This window comes from Rhyacophila brunnea, unplaced genomic scaffold (assembly GCF_057557595.1).
Source record: "Rhyacophila brunnea isolate RB1 unplaced genomic scaffold, BYU_Rbru_1.0 scaffold_2, whole genome shotgun sequence".
Classification (NCBI taxonomy): Eukaryota; Metazoa; Arthropoda; class Insecta; order Trichoptera; family Rhyacophilidae; genus Rhyacophila; species Rhyacophila brunnea.
In genome coordinates this window covers 2,705,951-2,726,011 of record NW_028232859.1, presented here as the reverse complement: position 1 = coordinate 2,726,011, position 20,061 = coordinate 2,705,951, and the positions used below count along the sequence as shown (strand labels likewise).

Below are 20,061 nucleotides of genomic sequence, written 5' to 3'. Positions count from 1 at the left end.
CCTTTCTCTTAGGTATGCTTACATACTGTAGTTTAAGTGCTCGAAGATATCAATATTTGGTCATGTATTTTTTTCGACTTATACGTGGTGTAAATGAGAACTCTGCCATTCTTGGTAATATTGACTTGTGTGTCCCTGATAACTATCTTAGAAATCGGGAGCATCAGTTGTTTGTTCTCCCGAGGAGCAGAACTAACCTGCCATTGGTGATGCCAATTGGGAGGGCAATAACTCTGTTCAATCAAATCGCTTCGGATGTCGATATATTCCATCTACGTGAGGATGAGTAGGTGGACGTTGTTTTATAAATTCTTAAAATAGGGTCTGCTTAACTCATCCGGTGTACCTACTTCCTTGTACCTATATACTGCATATTTTTTGTATTTACACATTTCTACTGTTGAATAACTTAATACTGATCTATTCTTTTTTTTATGTACCTAATACTATTTTAATAATATTTCTTTGTTTCTAAATGTCATGTTGTGAACGTCTTAAACTTATAATTTGTAATGTCCACAATATGTAAAAATAAATAAATTGAAAAAAAACACATACTATTGTTTTCATAAATTTTTAATAGTAAACATTCACATACATTCTGGCATCAATTATAAATAACCATATAAATTATTGCTTGGCCGTGATCACCATTTTCAACCAGAAAGAAGGTCGAACACATACAAAATGGAAAGGTGAATATTATATACATAGTAACATCAAATTAATTTTGATTTAAAATTTTAAAAATATATTATTTTGAAATGGATGCACGTATCATTTTATAAGAGATTGATGAAAGTCTCAAAAGTCATAAAGATCTCATAGAAAACTTCCGAAAGAAGTTTCCGAAACACAGTGTGGTATGACCATTCTAAAAGTTAAAAAAAATCAATTGTATAAATTTCACGAAATTATAGTTAAATTTCAAACAAATTTTGCAAAAATGATGATTATTTTAACATTAACAATATTCAGAAATTTACACTCAAAAAATTTGGGCAATATGTAAGTATGTACAGTAGACTCCCAATTATCCGGGCTAAGGGGTTGAGGATAATTTGAACTATTAATTTATATTCATTTTAAAATACTGTTACATATTTCTAATGCTGATGATTATTTTTGTACATTTTTGAGTCGATTTGAACGATTTCCTATCAGATATTATTTACAAACATATCTTGAAACCTTATTCATTTCATGCACGGATAATTTCCACATAAATAATCGAGAGTTTACTGTATACTCTTATAAAATATATATTATATTATTCAACGAAGAGTAAACGATCACACGACGTGTAATAATATTGTCCCTTTGAAGCCACACTACCTTAATATATCTTGAAGAAATCAGAGTCACAGCGATGTATCTCAAATCTTTCTTAAGCAATCTCAAAAACAGACATGAAGATTAGAGAGATGTAAACTGATAACATTTTGTATATTATTTTTAACCCACACTGCTTTTCACATTTACATGTATTATTTTCACTGTTTTTACATTACTTATTTTTCATTATATTATGTATTAGGTTTCATGTCATGCTGTAAACGTCTTGAACTTAACTCTGTAATGTTCACTTATGTTAATAAATAAAATGAATTGAATGGAAAGGAATGAAGCGAATTCCTAGGGGAGCTGAGATCCTCAGTCAGTCATTAGATATAGATAACAGTTGAAATAACAATCTGACTACATAGGGCACGGTGTCATTATAAAATAATTGTAATCATCGGATAGGAACCATTTGGGATGAGTGTTTTATTGAGCGATCGGAGGCGCCGGCAGAGGTACATCCGGAGGGACACTTAGTTCGGTCAACAGATTTCGGACGGCTGGCCACAAAGAACATTCCCCGTTGGGGAGAACGACAAAATCAGCAAACCTGTAACATACAAAGAATCATGTTATAAAAACCATCACAACCAAGCAAATTTTGACTATGACCAGACGAAGTGGAAATCTTGACTACATTCCAAAATGTTGTACTACATATAATAACATAATTGGTTTAGTAGGACATAGAAAAATTTATATTCTGTTACAATCAACACATTGAAAAATTAAAGGTCTCTTCTTGTTTATATCTAATCGCGGCTAGTAAAAGAAGGTTAATTAGGAATTTTATTAAGAAGGAATCTTATTATTAAGAAGGAAAATTTTGGCACATTTGTAGTTTTACTTGTGGATCAAGAATATCTGTGATTGCGGAGTGACCGGGCTGCGCCAGAGCATCTAGAAGTCTTTCTTAAAATGGGCGATAATGCCCCCTTGTGGGCACTGGAGGCTTTCAGGGGGGCAGTAGAAGGCTCAAAGAAAATTAGAGGGCGTTAAGGAAATTTAGAGGGGCGACGGCAGACAAATTCTATCTATAAAAATCCAACGGAATCTAGACATGACACCACTACTTGAGATGGGATTTACTACTCGAATGCTTGGAGTCCCGTATAGACGGTTAAATTAGAGTCGTTAAATAGAGAGAGTTAAATGTAATAATGTGGATGCAGCTTTATATTTCATGTACGTAGTCCATGGTTAAGTTAACTAAAATAAAATTGTCTGTGATTTCCGATATTTAAAAAGAGAAATCAGCTGCATCAGATTCATCCTTCACATTAGATAAGTTTTAAATTCAAAGCCTTCTTTTAATGTTAATAAAAATACTTCTAAATATGATTAAGTATGAGTTTTATTTCCTCTCATTGAAACATTCTTTAATCTCAGAAATAGGATATGGGTCACACTCTATCTATCCTATCCATATAATAATGCATGTTTAAAAATTATATTTGCGATAACTACTGTGTTTAAGATACGCAACAGATGGTAATGTAAAAAGGTAAGTTAAAAATATGGGTGCACTAGATTTTTTTTAAATCTCAAAGTGGGCGTGGTCGAAATAAGTTTGAGAACCTGTGATCATGATTTTCATGATTCTTCATGACTTTGTACAACTTTAAAAAATCCTACCTATTGAACACAACGCTTTTTAAAATGTTTTATTTTTTATTTAGCTTTATAATCTATCTTGTATGAAAAAAAGTCACTGTTCATTAGGGAATCCAATCCCGAGCCAAAATTCTGATCCCGAGATTTCGGGATTACAATTTGACAATCCCGGGATTGGCATTTTTTTCCATTGTTAATATAAAAAAAAAAAATTTACAAATAACATTGATAAAATCGGTCACAAATAAATCTAGTACCTACCTAAAATTTATACTATTTAAGACATTTATTCTTAACACTTTACGGTCCGGCAACGCCACATTGGCGTCCTTAGCGAGCCGAACGTTACGATCCGGCGACGCCAACGTGGCGTTTTAACTTACGCATATCTTTACTGTGAAAAATAAATATGAAATTTAATATTTGGTTGCAAGATCTATCGACAGATGGTTGAATGACATGTGCAAGAAGTAAAATCACGATGAAAAAAAAATATTTCGGGGTTTTTACAGAGATGGCGGACGTAATACCATTCAGTATTTTTTTGTACCTATACCATTTTTTTAATTAGTTACAAGCCCGTTTCTAGGAGGGTGAATCACGAGACATAAACAAAAAAGGTAATAAACACACAATGTTATATTCCAGTGTCGTCACTTCAACTTCGAAATTTAATTGTCGACCCTTTTCAGTGGCAGTCAACCATTTATGAACCTGCATTCTTTTTTTAAAAAATGAACGCGATTTTTAGCTATGAAATTGCGTGCTATTTGATATTTTGTCTTTAATGGTTTACTACCCATGAAACGTCCACCATGCTTCATCATCCATCGGGAGATTATTGCTTGTGTAACTGCATAAATAATAGCTATTATTATTTATATTTGTTGCACTAATTTCATTGAAAAAATAATTAATCTAAGTGTATTTTAGCTAGGATATATATTTTTTAAAAAACAAAACAAATGTCGTTTGTTTAACGCGTGCGTGCTACCTGTGCTCCTGTATGGCTGTGAGACATGGCATCTTACTAAGCTTCAAGAGTCACGGCTTTTGAGCTTTGAGAATCGATGTCTCCGCAGAATCTTAGGGGTACATTGGTACGACCGCGTTACAAATATCCGAGTTCGTGAGCAGACACAACAGCCTTCGGTGATTGAAGTTATCACGAAGAGACGATTCACGTGGCTGGGACATGTATTCCGGATGCCGCCAAAGAGTGCGGCACTTCGTACCCTTGTGGCACAGCCTCAAGGGTTCCGTCGCCGTGGCCGGCCCTCCCTCACCCTGCAGCGATGCTACAAAAGCGACCTACGTGCTGCAGGTCTGACATGGCGGGAGGCACAGGAGTTGGCGATGGACCGAGGGAAGTGGCGCCAACTTGTGCTTGCCCTATGCCCCAATGTTGGGACGTGACAGGGTGAAAGAAGAAGAATATATTTTTTATTAGTTTTATCTCCAAAAAAACTTTTTAAAATGGAGGACCAATCGTTTTTAGAGGAAAACTATGCGGATTGTATGTCAGATATTCCCAGTGACTGTGAAGATATCGGAGATTTTAGTGATATTGAAACAGACTCATTTGCTCCTTTGAGAACACGCCCACGTACAACATATTTCGCGAGTGATTCTGAGGATTTAGAAACTAAGGCCGACAATGATGGAACGATGATGATCCGCCGAGAGAGAACAAGCCATTTGAAGGATTATCAGGAGTAACATTTGACACTGATAATTTAAGTCCTGAAGCTAAATCTAAAAAATGAGTGGACATAACCATGTCGGAGTTAAAAAAGTGGTTTGGTTTGGTGATAATAATGGGCATTGTCAGAAAAGCGACTCAGTGTTATTGGTCGACAAATCCACTTATAGAGACTCCCATATTTTCGAAAACTATACCACGTAAGCGGTTTTTCAAATATTGCATTATTTACCTTTCACTAATAATGAAAAATGAAATTTCACGATTTTTTGTTGAACATAAAGTTTGGATCGAGGATATACAGACATCTGAATCAATTGATGTTGCGGAAACGCATGCACCTTCTACATCTTCTGATACAGATTCAACCCATAAAACCAGTTCACCTACCTCATTACAAAGACTCTCTGGCAGTATAAAACAACATCAAATATCTCCGCAATTTTCAGTCACAATCAAATATTTCCGGGGATTTCCGCAACTAATACACGTTTAAGAAGAAAGTGTAAAGTGTGTTCCTCACATAAACTTCGAAAAGAACCTATTTACATGTCCAAAGAGTGTAAAGTACCTCTACATCTACATATTGGTAATTGCTTTTTTTCGTATCATTTAAAAAAGTGTATTAGTTGTTACTTCATTTACATTCATAGTTTTATAAACTATTTCAAATAATTTCAGTTTTAGTGTTTAATTTGTTTTAAATCTACTCGTACACTATATTATTATGTGCCAATAATTATTTCATGCCTAGCCAGTTATCTAAAGGTATTATCCATAAGATTGAGTGTTGATTCAAATATTTTTGTGGAATATGTATGTTTGTTTTACAATTTATTTCTCTTAGATTTTGTTATATGATTTTTTACGCACGCCTCTGCACTGTCATTGGATTGTCTCGATTCCTACAAAAATACCAAATTGTAATAAGCGGTGGGAATGTATATGCGTGCATTTTATTTAATTGAATTTACGCGAAAATATGCACGCCACTGCACTGCCTCTATCGGCTAGGCCTCAGCCATAAAACTCGTAAAACCAATAAATCAGTAATAAGTGTTCGTTCGGGAATGAATGTGCATTTATTTTTAAACACTCACAGTTTGTGTGAAGTCTTTGTTATTATTATATTTGATAATCAGAGATATGAGTAGCTAGCGCTAAAAATGAATTGATACATATTCTATAGCGGTGTAAAACATTTTGTATTTGAATATTTTATTATATTTTTTTAATTAAAAAATAATATATTGTGATTGCTTTATACCAATAGGCTGTTTCCTTAACATTATAATAAATAATTTACGAAAATTTACAAATTATATACTTTACCTTTATGGAACGCGGGCCAGAGGTTGACAAGTGTTAAATAAATGACACAATTTGATGCATTGATATATTTTAAGTATTTTCTGAAAATTTTATTGAAATATATCAATAGGTTCAAAAGTTATATCATTTTTAACTTCGTGATCGAAATTTGTTGATTTTCATTTAAAAATACCGGATATTGGTGTAGGTATGTCGCGAAAATTCGCAGACCGTATAGTGTTAATATTATATACGTTCAATCTTGGAAATACATAAGTTTAATGGAGTAAATAATATTGTAATATAAATAATAATGTGAATTTAATATGAGATTGCTGTTTCTGATAGTAAACACTTAATGAATGGGTAAGCGAGATTTAAAATAGTAAAGCAAATCATGGTGTACTTATGGCCTTTCCGCTTCAGAAATCTAATTAGTCAGCCAAATATGAAACTGCCGTAAAACGTATGAGATCATGGTGGAATTACTTTGTTAAAAGTGCGAAGCATTGTTTTTTTCCAATCTTTCTCATTTTTATTAATTTATGTGAAAAAATAAAATCAATCAGCAACTTACACATGGGTATAAATCAAACTTCATTCAAACTCAGTTTATTTCTAATGTAGTTATTTGTTATTAAAAGTATTTTTTCTGTTATTTTTTCGTTTTTATTTTATTTTCCATAAAAATTGATAAAAAAAATCAATCCTGAAAGTTTCGGGATTATGTTTATCAATCCCGGGATTCGTAGGTATCGAAAATAGCTCAGAATTCAGGGATTCGGGATTGGAATCCCTACTGTTCATGTTATTCTGCATTAGCGGGGAAGCCAGTTTTGGCTATTTGGAAGATGTTATCCAGCCACAATAGTACAGTATTTCGGAGCAGGAAATAAAACAATAATGTAAATAACGGACCTCTTGAGTTGCACGGAGGCTTGTTGCAGAAGTGAGGTGGGTGCGTGGTGAGCAGCGGGATCCCTCTTCTCTGCCATCTGTGTCACATTCGTCCCGATGTCGTACATCACCGGCAACACCACTTGAGATTCTCCACGACTCAAACACAACTGTAAACATCATTTATTCATTCCACGGGGTGATCGGTATTGTAAATAACAGTCAATACCTTACTTCTATTAGGATACAACGCAAAATACCTTGTTCTTAGAAAATGGCGTTTGAAAATTGTGCACAAATTCTCATTTCAATGTTCATGATTTTTGAAGTAAATGTGTTTTTTTTTTATTTATGTCAAATGGACTTAGCAATGAATGCACAACGAAATTTTACATTTTAACAAATAATCAACCCAGATATTCCCGAATTAATGATTAATCCCAGAAAGGGTTGTTCGATTTTAAAGAGTTAGAGTTAAAGAAATTTTTTTTGTTAAATTATAAATAAAACACCCTTCTAGATCGAATGGAATTATTAATTCAAAACCTTGAAATTTGAACTTGTCTCCCAATAGAACTAGGGTATTGAGATTTTTTTCTGTGTGCAATTGCAGTACATATTAAGGGCACACATGCTTACCTAGAGTTTCTGTTTTTTCATTTAAAGTTGAACTATGACATTGAATACTAGGTATAATTTTTAAAGTGAAAGTGATATTATGTTGCATCTCTTTTACGCATGCTAATATGATTAAAAGCTTAATCTTTCTCTTTCTGTCACATCTGAATTCGATAATAAATAATTAAACATTGGACATGCGTTTTACGTACGTGGTTGTGCTTTACGAATTAACAAAATAGATTTGTACATAATGAAATACGTAATACATTTGGTAAAATACACACATTTTTTGTTTCTCTATTAACATTAACACTATTTTATTTCAGGCATATTTAAAATGTTTATGCTATTTTTAAATTTATCATTTAACTGGCTAAATAATAAAGTGCACTTTAGCCTTTACGACTTGTGGCTAGCTTCACGTGCATGTAAACTATTGTAAACGTCACTTTTTATAATGGATTCTAAAATGATAATAATACCTTCTCATATAATGCGATATTTCAAAAAGTAAGTAAAACAAATTTAATGATTATTATAGTTGTATTTTGTGTAATACATTGTATCATTTATGCATTATTATCATCTATGTCTTATAGACATAGATGATAATTATTAAAATTTGATAATTTAGTGATTAGTCCATATCATTTTGAGGTTATGTGCATTGTTAATATTTGCGTTTTCGTCTCATAATGTCATTACTTTAAGATGTTTTTTTAACATTATACCTGTTATGATTACATTATTTTCAGAATACTTTTGCAGTAGGGACATCGAAGAATCAAATGTTTAATCAAATAAATTACAAAAGCAAGATAAATCGCTGAGGCTGTAATTTTATTTGCCAGTTACCAAACAGCATCTGTTTAGAAACAGGTAACTAACCCGTAAATTAAATATTATTATACTAGCTATCTGATTCTATACAGTGATTCCCAACTGGGTTCTGCGAGCAGTGTAGTATATATCAGTTTTTATGAATTTACTTGTATACGTCCATTGTAAAAATAAAATGCAATAGTAAATTACATTAATATTTTTTAATAAAAATCGTAAGGGCGAAAATGTCTGCTTGTAGGTGACAATTTTCTTCGGTGTGTCACTGCTTCCGCCAACCAGACGAGGTTAAAAATCACTGTTCTAAAAACTATGTACTTAATATTTTTTACAGATTCGGATAACATCATTACTGGTCAATGGGTTCATATGAATAAGACGGAACAAATGGAACAAAATAAATCTATACTAAGCAACCGATACACATGCGAGTAACTCGTAAGGGTCATCAGCTCTTTTCAACTGACTTTCCGGACATGGCGTAGGCCGTGTAGGGGCAGAGGAAATCACATGGCGCAAGTCACCGGAATGCCAGAACATGCCCCATGAGCGTATTTTAGTAGCAGTGGCAAAAGGTGGAAGTAGGCTGTTAAAATCTGACATAAATAGTGTACACTAAACTTTGTCATTCAAACGTATTTGTTTTTATTTAACTAAGACTGCAATGTGTAGATAGCGTTCGTTAGTTTTTAAAATTCAATCAAACCTTGCATGATTCATGCCACTGTAGATAATAGTCAAAAAATATTCATTAATCTATAAAACATCATGCCGATGATATCGACATCATTGCCATATCAGAATTGGCGCTAAAAAAAGGCATTCACAGCACTAGAAGCCTCTGCCAAAAGAATGGGCTTACAAATAAACGAGGCAAAAACTAAATACATGCCTGTCTATGTCACACCACGAGAAGGCGCACCAAAGTTAGATATTGGTGCATACAAGTTTGATACAGTCGACAGTTTCATATACCTTGGATCTCTTGTAACTCGACATAATGATATTACAGAAGAAATCAACAAGAGAATCATGTCTGCGAATAAATGCTACTTTGGTCTGTTAAGACATTTTAAGTCCCGCATACTATCTCGCCGAACTAAAAGCACTCTTTACAAGACACTTGTAAAGCCAGTGCACACTTACGCATCGGAAACCTGGACATTAACTCTGCGAAATGAACGAGCCCTGAACATCTTTGAAAGAAAAATTCTCCGCCGTATATATGGACCGATCAGGGATGGCACCAATTGGAGGAGAAGATATAATGCTAAGCTCTACGGGCTATACGAAGATTGCAGCGCAGTTCAATCAATTAAGATTGGGAGACTGCGATGGCTAGGTCATGTGCACCGTATGAATGACAATGAACCGGCAAAGAAAGTGATGTCCAGCAATCCAATAGGACGTAGAAGAAGAGGGAGGCCAAAGATTCGCTGGTTGGATGGAGCTTTCAGTGACTGCCGTATTCTGGGGGTACCAAATTGGAAAGCTTCCACACTAGATAGGGACAGGTGGAGGGAGCTGTTGGAGGAGGCTAGGACCCACACCGGGTTGTCGCGCCCCTGATGATGATGATAAAACATCTAAATGTATGCAATTAAACCATGGATGATTTTATAGATCGAAGAATATTTTTAATCGATTATGGTGTAGGTAGGCCTGATTGAATTTAAAAAAAAAAACTAACCGACGCAATCTGTAATATGTATTCTCAATTCAATGAAAACAAAAAAGTATGACTGAAAAACTATTATGGTTAAGAGTTCGGATAGAGCGTCGACAGCTTCAAATACTTGGAGGTACACATCACGGGATGGAATATTGCAGAGAGAGCTTGCTATCCGAATGGGAATGTCTGGATCAACATTCAACTCGATGCGGAGTGTCTGGGATTCAAGATTGTACTCGCCAAATACCGCCTATTCGACGCTTGCATTCTGACGGTGCTGCTTTACGGTAGCGAATCATGGCACTTTACGAAGGCTCAGAGCAAAATTATACTGAGCTTCGAAAACAGATGTTTGCGATGGATATTGGGTGTGCGGTGTATGACTTTAGGAGTAACGAGGAGATAAGAGAACGCACCAAGCAGCCTCACGTCACACTGAGAGTGAAGAAGCGACGTTGGACCCGGCTCGGTCACGTGCTGCGGATGCCAGAAGAGAACTTCAACCTGGCTTGCCTGTTCTTCAAGACAACCGGATTCCGGCGTCCTGGAAAGCCGCTAAATACTATCTATAGAGTGTATACGGCGGACTGGAATGCTGCAAGAAAACTAGCGAGCAACAGGGATTTTTGGAGGCGCCTCGTGGTGTCCATATGCTCCAACTAAGGGGCGGATATGGCCGAAGTAGAAGATGGAGTAGGCAGGGATTATTTGAATTTTATAAAATAACCTGCACCATCTGCAAATTGTATTCTTAATTCAATAAAAACAAATAAGTATGGCTAACAAAGTTAAGTGTGCATTATTTATGTCGAATTTTAATAGCCTACCTCCATTTCTCGCCGCTAGTTAGTCGTATATTTTCTATATCGTATTACTAGCTAGAAAAGCGTTAAGCTAACATGTGTATACATAGTTACTTATCATCAAGCATCCGAGCTTCTCGCATGTGTATCTGAGCCTATACATACTTAATGTACTAGGTACCTATTCTTTGTTTATATGTTTTATAGACTTCTATTCAACATCACTCCATTTTTTGTCCATCCTATAACTATTTTGGACATAATTGTTTAATTTCTTGGCATTCAAATGTTTTAAATTCGTAATTTTAACTTTATTTAAAAAAAAAAAAAAAAGGCTTCAAGTTCTCTGAGAGTTGTATATTATTAACATAAAGCTATTTAGATATAAAAAATATCCAGTAGAATGATTACATTGTGCAAAGGGAATGATAATTGATCACAATCCATCTCAAGTTTAAGATATTAGTTCATATTATTTATGTGATACATCATTAATTAAATACCTACTCTACATGAAAATTGACATGTGTCTTCCCTACCTACAAATGACCATAATTATTATAAAAATACGCAAAATGTACTTTCGCGAGATAATTACCAAATGTAAACCAAACTTTTCTGTGAAATGTGGACTTTTCAAATATGTATGTTTTATGAATAATTGTGTCAAACTATAAATAATAATTTAGAACCTTTGTTTTATTAATATTTCCTTGTATTAATACATTGTATTAATATTTCCAATTTCTCTCCTTCTTAAAATTTCCAGCCATTGGATAATGAAAACGCGGCATTTTGTGTAAGTAGGTATAAATAAATGCATTAATATTGTTATATAAAGAACTAAAAAGGTTGAAAATTTCGCATTCCCGCTCAAATAAATTTACGTGAAATTTTCGAAATTAAATGGTTAGTTTTTTTCAAAAAAATATTAAATTGGAAAATATGTACGGGCATCCATTATTATGTCATTTGATGAAAGTATTCTTTAAAATCATCTCATCAATCAGTCAAATATATCAGTACCTAACCTAGGTAGATTCATAATTTGGGACAATACATCGCTAAGTAAAAAATATAGCTATTTTCACTTCGCGATGTGTTTGAGGTGTTCTAAATTATATAAGTATGTTTAATAACAAATGTGAAATTCGTAAAACCTCATGTGTATTATTTATTTAATAAAAAATAGTTAAACTAGTACCTACAGCTGGTGAAAAAACTCATTTTATCACCTATTTACTAAAATATCAATCCAATAATATTTTAGTAGATATGGCAACACATGACGACCCGATAAATTTCACTGAAATAAAAAATCTATCACAACTAAAAAAATACCTATCCTATTGTACAATCATAATAAATTAATTTTGAATATAGAGCAAGATAGTAATAGAAAGGGACAGAAAACCGATTGCTATGTTGCAATATTAGGGACAAATAGATTGCAACAGTGTAAAAATATAGATGGATATATGATTTAGTATGACATGACGTAGAATTGACGCAAATACAAATTTCTTCAGATGTTTTTTGCTATTGTCTTCTTCTGTCAAAATATGTTTTCCTTTTGAATAATATGTTCGAATTTGTGTTTGTTTCGCCTATTTTTGTGTTCAATTTGTAGCATTCACTTTTATAAACATATTTTTGTACAATACTTGTGTGTTGGCGTATTTTTTTGGTCATATAAAGTGAAAATAATACCAGCTAAAAATTCCATACATCTTACACCAATTCGCAGGCGGGTCTGACATGTGTCTGATGGATATCAAGATGGTCGAATATTTCGTGGAAACAGTTGTTTTAAAAAGGTCTCTATTTAGTATTATAAATTTATAACTAACAAGATATTTCATCATTCATTCAATGATTAATGATAAACCTTCTGATACGTAGCTTTATATTATTTCGTATGTCTATAATTGTAGCATATTTAAATAACAAAATGTCCACTCGCTTCCATTAGATTTAGAACCAATAGAAACTGCAAATATTATAATTATACTGAATATATTTTACTACATTATGTTTTATAACATTACAACTATCTATAATAAATCGTTTGAGATAATAATTAAGGGAAAAATTTGTCATCATCACAGCCTATTAATGTCACAAAAATATGGCTTCGTTCTCAATTATCACGTTTCACGGTTTCAAAGAATATTATTTTACGTCATAAAAATACTTTATGTAGTTATCAAATGTTTTACATAAATATTTGACGATGAATAAGCTTCATAATTATATAAATAGTTTTTCTACAAATCTTACGTACTATTCAGGCTTAACCTCTGAAAATACCAGAAAATAGCTGACATGGAACACCTTCCCCCTTAAGAGAATTATGACTAAATGCAGAGAAGTCTATCATGTAAGTTAGCCTTAACTAAGCATTCTAATAAGAATAGTTTTTCTCACTTCTAGAAAGTCTCTGATTTCAAAGGTATGAAGTTAAGCATTAGTTAAGCATACTCACGCACTTATTTATTATTATGCATTTAGCCCTTATGATACAAAGTACAAAAAATCATGATTTGATATTAAACCTGGGTATAAGATATGTATCAATATTAAATTGTTCTGTAACAGCATCAGTGTGTAAACAAAATGTTAATTTAATAAAATTTCAGGTGTCATTAATGACAACTCGAAGTAGGTCAGGGCCATTAACAAAATCTTTCTTCCTTGTCAGATTATTTACTCTATTTTCATTCTCTATCTTATGACTCTCACCATCTGACTAGATTTTTGAAAATACTCACAAAGATCAGTATCTTATTCCTGGCAAGCAGCACGGCAGGGTTGGCGGTGGGTACGATGGGCGGGGCCTGCGGAGGAATGCGCAGAGCCCACTGGAGGGACCACACGGGCTGTAGGGCAACGGGGGCACCCGGCCCTGCCAGCTCGCGCCTCATCAGCTGCACCAGATCATGGATCACACCCGGTGGACAGCCCCACATGCGGCCCCATCCCCACACAGAATTCGGCTTGTACGGCGGCGCCACAACTCGTGATTCAAAGTACTTTTCAATCACCTGTAATGCAAAGGAAAAATTTTAACTTCTTCTTCAACCTGGGGATCTGACATTACATTAAAAAATGAGAAACTTAAAAAAGTCATACTCCAGAAAAACAAAGTCTTTCTGTCGTACAAGTACAGCACCGTGACACTTAATGGCAGATTAAAAATGCAAGACAACTGTCAAGATAATTAAACAAAATAAGGAGATCTATTATAGAAGTCATGTTGGCTTGAAAATTAACATGAAGAAAACCAACGTTATGTACTATAATAGTAATTGTCGCCGTAGAACATCGAGAGTGACGATAGTTTTAAATATCTAAGGTTGCAGATCACATAAGATGACATTTTACAAAAAGAGCTTGCTATCCAAATAGAAATGGCTGGAGTAACATTCAGCTTGATGCTGAATGTCTGGGACTCACGGCTGTAGTCAATTAAAATCAAATGCGGCCTGAATTCTGATGATGCTGCTTTATGGTAGTGATTCATGGCACCTAAGACGTTAAGTATGCTGAAAGGTACCAGGTGTACAGTGGTATGACTTTAAAAGCAACAGAGCGGACATTACAGCCCCTCATCATATCTGATGTGAAAAAGCAACAGGCATGATCTGGGAAGATATGAGAAGACTGGCGAGCGACCAAGATTCTTGAGAGCCATTGCGTTGTGTCCATTTGCTCTGAGACAAAGAAGATAGATGTCATGTCACATCGTGCCGCGAACATGATAAAAGGATTAGCCGTTGGACATCACATCAACTCCTTCAGCAAAGTCAAAATAGGGGAGAAAGGGGAAAACAACAAAAACACACTTGCCTGATACCAATTCAAAATAGTCAAAATGTAATGATCAATATCTGACCTGCAGTTCATCTGCACTCCATTGATCCTTGTGGTCGGGCAGAAGTGCCAGGGTGAGATGCAAGCTCTGCATGTGAGCCGGGTGCAGGGCTACACGTCCTGTGAGGCCTCCAGCTTCCGACCGGAATACAACTACACCAGGTTCTGCACACGCCACCAGTGTTAGCTGCAATAAAAAACACCATTTTTATTTATGCTACAAACGCAGTGCCTGTTAAAGTGAGGTAGGTGCTGGTAACCTACAAAAAAATTCAAGGACGGTTATACGGCACTTAGTAGTTGAACTTTGTTCCACCTTTAGTATTCCACTGAGCTGAATATATATTTAACTTTAAATATATTATATAACTTTAAATATATAGTAAACTTAAAAAATATTTAAAAAAAGAAAACATACACAATTCTCTGACAGCTGCAGGATCAAATCTGTAAACCAATGCTTCATAAACGGCCGCTCTACCGATTTCAATTAAATTTTAACACTACAATAAGCCCAGAGGCCCAAGACCGTTAGTAGTGTATTTAGTAATAGGTGAAACAATCACAAACACCCAGGCTTTGAGAAAATCACATAAATATATTAGGTCCTCTCCGGGATGAAACCTGGAGCTCCCGGACAAAAGGCCAGTGCCTTATGCACTGCACCACAAGAGCCGCACTCGACTCATAGAATAGTATGAGATAAATATATTTAAGTCAAATTAGACATAAATATTATGTAGTACACAGAACAAATAACAGAACGATAAAACCGGCGCCGTAGATTGTTATTATCATAACGGCACGGCCCCTCAGGGTCAAAGAAACGTTTCTCATTTTTGTCTATTTTACAGGAGACGTAAAAGACAGGTAAATTTACATTCCACTAACAAGTAAGTGTTTTTAGGAGATATGTATTGAACTATCTTTTATCTGTTGAATTTTTTGAATTGTTACTCACATGTTATTTTATATCCAGTACCATATGTAAATCAAAATTGCTAAAAATTTTGATTAAGACGAGCCGTAAGAGGCCGATAATATGTACACCATTGTTTTCGAACAGAGTATTATTTTTCCAGCACACCATATAAGCTTGTCAAAAAGCGCCTAGTTCACCAATACAATTTGTAATGTCATAGTGTGTTTATCCACAAGTAAATATTATCTTTTCTACCACTGATTAATTAAATTTTAGTGGTTAATAAATTCCCGTAATCAAATGCTTTCTTCACATGTCAAGGAAAACTTAAAATGTTATATAATTATTTGCTATTGAGTCTTCGCAACTGGTATTTTTAAGGTAAGAGCTAAATAATCGCTTAGTAAGGGATCTTCACAACTGTCATTATGTAGGTATTAATTATATTATATATATTATATAACTAGGTATTTACAGTGCCTTACCGTATCTTTTGCCTCCTGCTGTATAAATCTCTGCAGATGTCTCCTCATGTAGACACATCCAAGGAATCTTTCAATGGGAGCCAGGGCGGGTCCGGGAGCCCCAGGGGGAGGCTCACAGGGCAGACACAGAGACTCCAGCGCGGAGACGGGAAGCAGCGTTGCCACGGCGCCGGCCCATGCACGGCCGCCGACCAACACGCGGCCAGCACCCATCGCGCACACTGTACATAGTATATAAAATTGTACTAAAAACAGTAGCGGAAACTAGCAGTATCCTAGAAATATGTACTCCTAATTTCGAATTAGTGGGTTTCGAATTAACGAAGTTACAATGTACAACTTAATAATGTATTGACCCTAATATAATTTTATAATATATTACAATTTATTGTGTTTAAATAATTAAGAATTATATTTTCACATAATAAAAGGCCTACTTATGCTTAAATATATCAATATGGTTTCCAGTGAAATGTCAATGGTAGCCACTAGTATTGAAGAAGAAATCATGTGGTGTATGTATGGCGGTACCTTGCACGCCGCGAAATCAATTTACGTTTCAAGTGATAAAAACGAATGCTGTTTCAATTCTGAGTACTATGTGACGATATTCCCAATATATGTCGTTGTGTGTTCAACATATTTGTATGTTTAAAATAATTGATTTACGTAGGTAAAATCCCGTTTAAAGCGGGACGTCTGAAGACGTCGTTTTTGTATGAGCGGCGTTCCGTTCACGGAAAAGTTTGCGTATTAAGACGTCATTGGCAGCCATCCACTAAATTGACCCCTTTTTGAGGTTTAGACTGGAACCGACTTCTGGTTGTCTTACACTAGGAGTTAGCTTACATTTAGTTATATGAAATATTAAGAATTAGTTATATTTTATCTTCCTGTACAAATTAGCTTTAAGAATTGTAAAATATAACCAAATGTCTGCTCAGTCGAATGTTAGCGTACCAAAATTTTGAGGTCACAAAGAACCTCAGTCAGCGACGGCTTCAGGTAAAAGACAAAGCCATCAATGAGAGGGAACTAGCGATGATTATATTAGTCGTCACTTGCCGCTTACTTGAGAGCTGCAGGTAACATGTTAGTCGGACCCTGTCCTTTTAGCAATCTAGCATGGTGCCAGCTGAATTTCTAAATTTACATTTCTAATGAATACAATACACTGTAATCATATTTTTAAATAAATACTTTTCCAGTTCTTGTTCTTGTTTATTGAATTCACCACCCCCCACCGTAATACCATCAACCAGGTGAAAAAATCTAACCGAAAATATGACAAAATAGCTATAATTCGAGGAATCTAATCAGCACAGACACGATCATAATGTTTTGGATATTGTTGATGGATGTCTTAAATGCGCTCACAGAGAAGTATTCAATATTCAGTTACCTTTGTGTTCTTGAGATCGAGCGGGTGATGGCCTGGGGACACTCGGTGAACCAGGCCAAGCGGTAAACGGACTTCCTGTTGAAATAAATCATTTCAATTTGATTAGCATCTTAACCCTTAACACTCGAGTGCCGCCATATCGGCGGCATTAGAAGTTTCCCGTATTACTCGAGTGCCGCCGTAGCGGCGGCATCGCCTATAAAGTCATTTTTTGTAATATTTTCAGAAATTTTTATAATGCGATTTCAATCAAGTTAGAATGAATAATAATAGGTTATTACATTTATCTGAGAAAGAAGTCGGCAAAAGAATACTGCGTGCCTAATTTCAACATAGTATTTTTATCGGAATCTTCTCTTTTTTTATTCGTAGGTCGTCGCTTGCAAGCAATGTTTTTTTGTCACATAAATTTTATTTATTGAACGTTCCCAGACTAGAGTGAAGTGTTTGTCACGCATGATTTTGAAGTGTGTTTATATTTTTTATTGGTTCTCGCTTGCGCAGGGGCGTCTCGTATAGTTTACAGTTTTATATTTGAATACTGTTTTTGATGACAATACTTACTAGTATATTATGCCGATTCGGAACCTATATAATGTGAAATACTCTAATGAGTCAAATGAAAATTATTACGTATCGATTTATTATTTTTTGAGAAATCTTTTGATAATGTGTACCGCACTGGGAATGAGTTGTTATGAGCCCGAAACTAATTTAGGAAATTTACGAGACAGCCGCTTATATTACAAGTGTATTTGAAGGCAATTCATTTGTATCATATTTACAGTCATAATGGACGATTTACACTTTATAGCCAGTTCTCTACATACCGCTATTTCATTACGATTCTGTGATAAGCCAGGATTACATATTGGAGATTGCTTTGTGAAATACCACACAATCAAGAATTATAAATAAACTAAAAATAAGTACAGTATATTTATTATAAATTTATTTTACAGAATAAAAAAAAAAAAAATTTTTTTACATTTTTTTCACCAATTAAATGTTTTATATTGAAATTATGCTTTGTGCGGGAAAAAGTCTCGAGTGGGTGGTATGTACCTATAAAAAAAATTTCGAGTGGAAAAGGTTAATAAACAATGTTCAAATTTCAAATGCAAATATATTTTTCTGATGTCAAATGTGGATACCTGGCGGCATGTAGGCAGGTCCGGGTGAGGCGCTGGCGAGAGGCGGAAGAGGGGACGCTCCTGGATGCTGCGGAGAAGCAGGACTGGCGTGCGCCACACCACCCATTGGTGGAGAAGTCAAATTGAATGAACCACTGTGACCCTAATGATAAAAAGGAATATTTCTTAGCATCAATCACATTATTTGAAAGTAAGTATTATGTAACATGTGATTACGGGGAGTGTACACACTCCCTGTCAGAGAGAAGTCCAGAAACTTAAAGTAATATAATGTGGTATAGTAACGTAAAAAATTAGATATGGGAATAAACAAAACGCAATGTAATAGTTTGCTGTAAAGCTTAAATGGAAATGGACAAAACACATAGCTCGAAGAAGATACAATCACTGGACAAAATCCAGTCATCCGATGGTAAGAAAGAGGTTAAAAATGCCCACACTGCAGACTAGAGGCCGCTGGATCAACAGTATAATTAAGTTCTGCAGAAGTACATAGTAATAGAGAGGAATAGAATCAGCTTGCAGACCTTCATTCAGCAGTGGATTGGTCCAGGCTAACGATATTGATTATAATCATGTAACATGTTTGAATTCATCAATATGTATAAATTAAAGGTTTTTTTTTTCGACCATGTCCGATCCTAATAAGATCATATGGGCCTCCACCAATGACATTAATATGGACGAAGCATCTAGAAAATAAAATGACACTCACTTTGTGTCGGGTCTGCCGGATGGCGAAATTCATATTTTAATATCGGTATCCTACGCTCAAATGAACATTCTGCTTGCAAGCGGTCTGGCGACACCGCTGGGTCTGCCCATACAAAATTTCTGACTGTCAGGTTTCGACTCCACCGTTATTATTGTGTTACAAAATGCCAATGTGCCTAGTTAAAAATTGTAAAAAAATCTACTAAACACTCCCAGAAAGATGGGATATCACTCTGCATGTGTTAGTATTATTTATTATTTATAAAATGCCATTTTAAGATATTGATGAATGTTTATTCAATGCAATTGAATGACAGGAACCATTGGACAGTCAGTCGCCTGTGATTCGCTGGTCTCACTTGCGTCTAATCTCCGAGAAGTCGTAAGTAACCGAGAATCTGTTTCTAACGCAATGAGTCATGACACTAATACGCCATTACAATAAAGGTTATATTACTATAAATTCTCGAAGCTTGTATCGCATAATGGAAACGGATACGTCAATGGTCACGTGACATCTACCTATACATCTGCGAATGACTTTCATGCACAATTTCTCGTGCGCGCCGGGTATGAAGTGAGTCGTCCATTTAATATGTCATTGGCCTCCACGGAGTGGAGGTTTATATTAACAGATTTTTGATTTTACGAGAAATGGATGTCAGCCACTTCCTCAACCTATTAGGTCCATACTCTGACTCAAACACAAA

General features: G+C 34.9%; 1 protein-coding gene across 1 annotated transcript in view; it reads right to left on the bottom strand.

The window, feature by feature from the left end:
• Positions 1–560: 560 nt before the first annotated feature.
• The window catches only part of MED14 (mediator complex subunit 14), a 41,116-nt gene continuing 21,615 nt past the window's right edge, over positions 561–20,061 (bottom strand). Inside the window, exons 17-23 of the mRNA XM_085946500.1 lie at positions 18,638–18,779; positions 17,484–17,558; positions 16,082–16,302; positions 14,697–14,861; positions 13,573–13,845; positions 6,887–7,035; positions 561–1,891 (exon numbers count right to left, since the gene is read on the bottom strand). Coding sequence (XP_085802626.1) covers positions 1,768–1,891; positions 6,887–7,035; positions 13,573–13,845; positions 14,697–14,861; positions 16,082–16,302; positions 17,484–17,558; positions 18,638–18,779 — 1,149 coding nt within the window. The 3' untranslated portion in view covers positions 561–1,767. The remainder of the gene's footprint in view (positions 1,892–6,886; positions 7,036–13,572; positions 13,846–14,696; positions 14,862–16,081; positions 16,303–17,483; positions 17,559–18,637; positions 18,780–20,061) is intronic.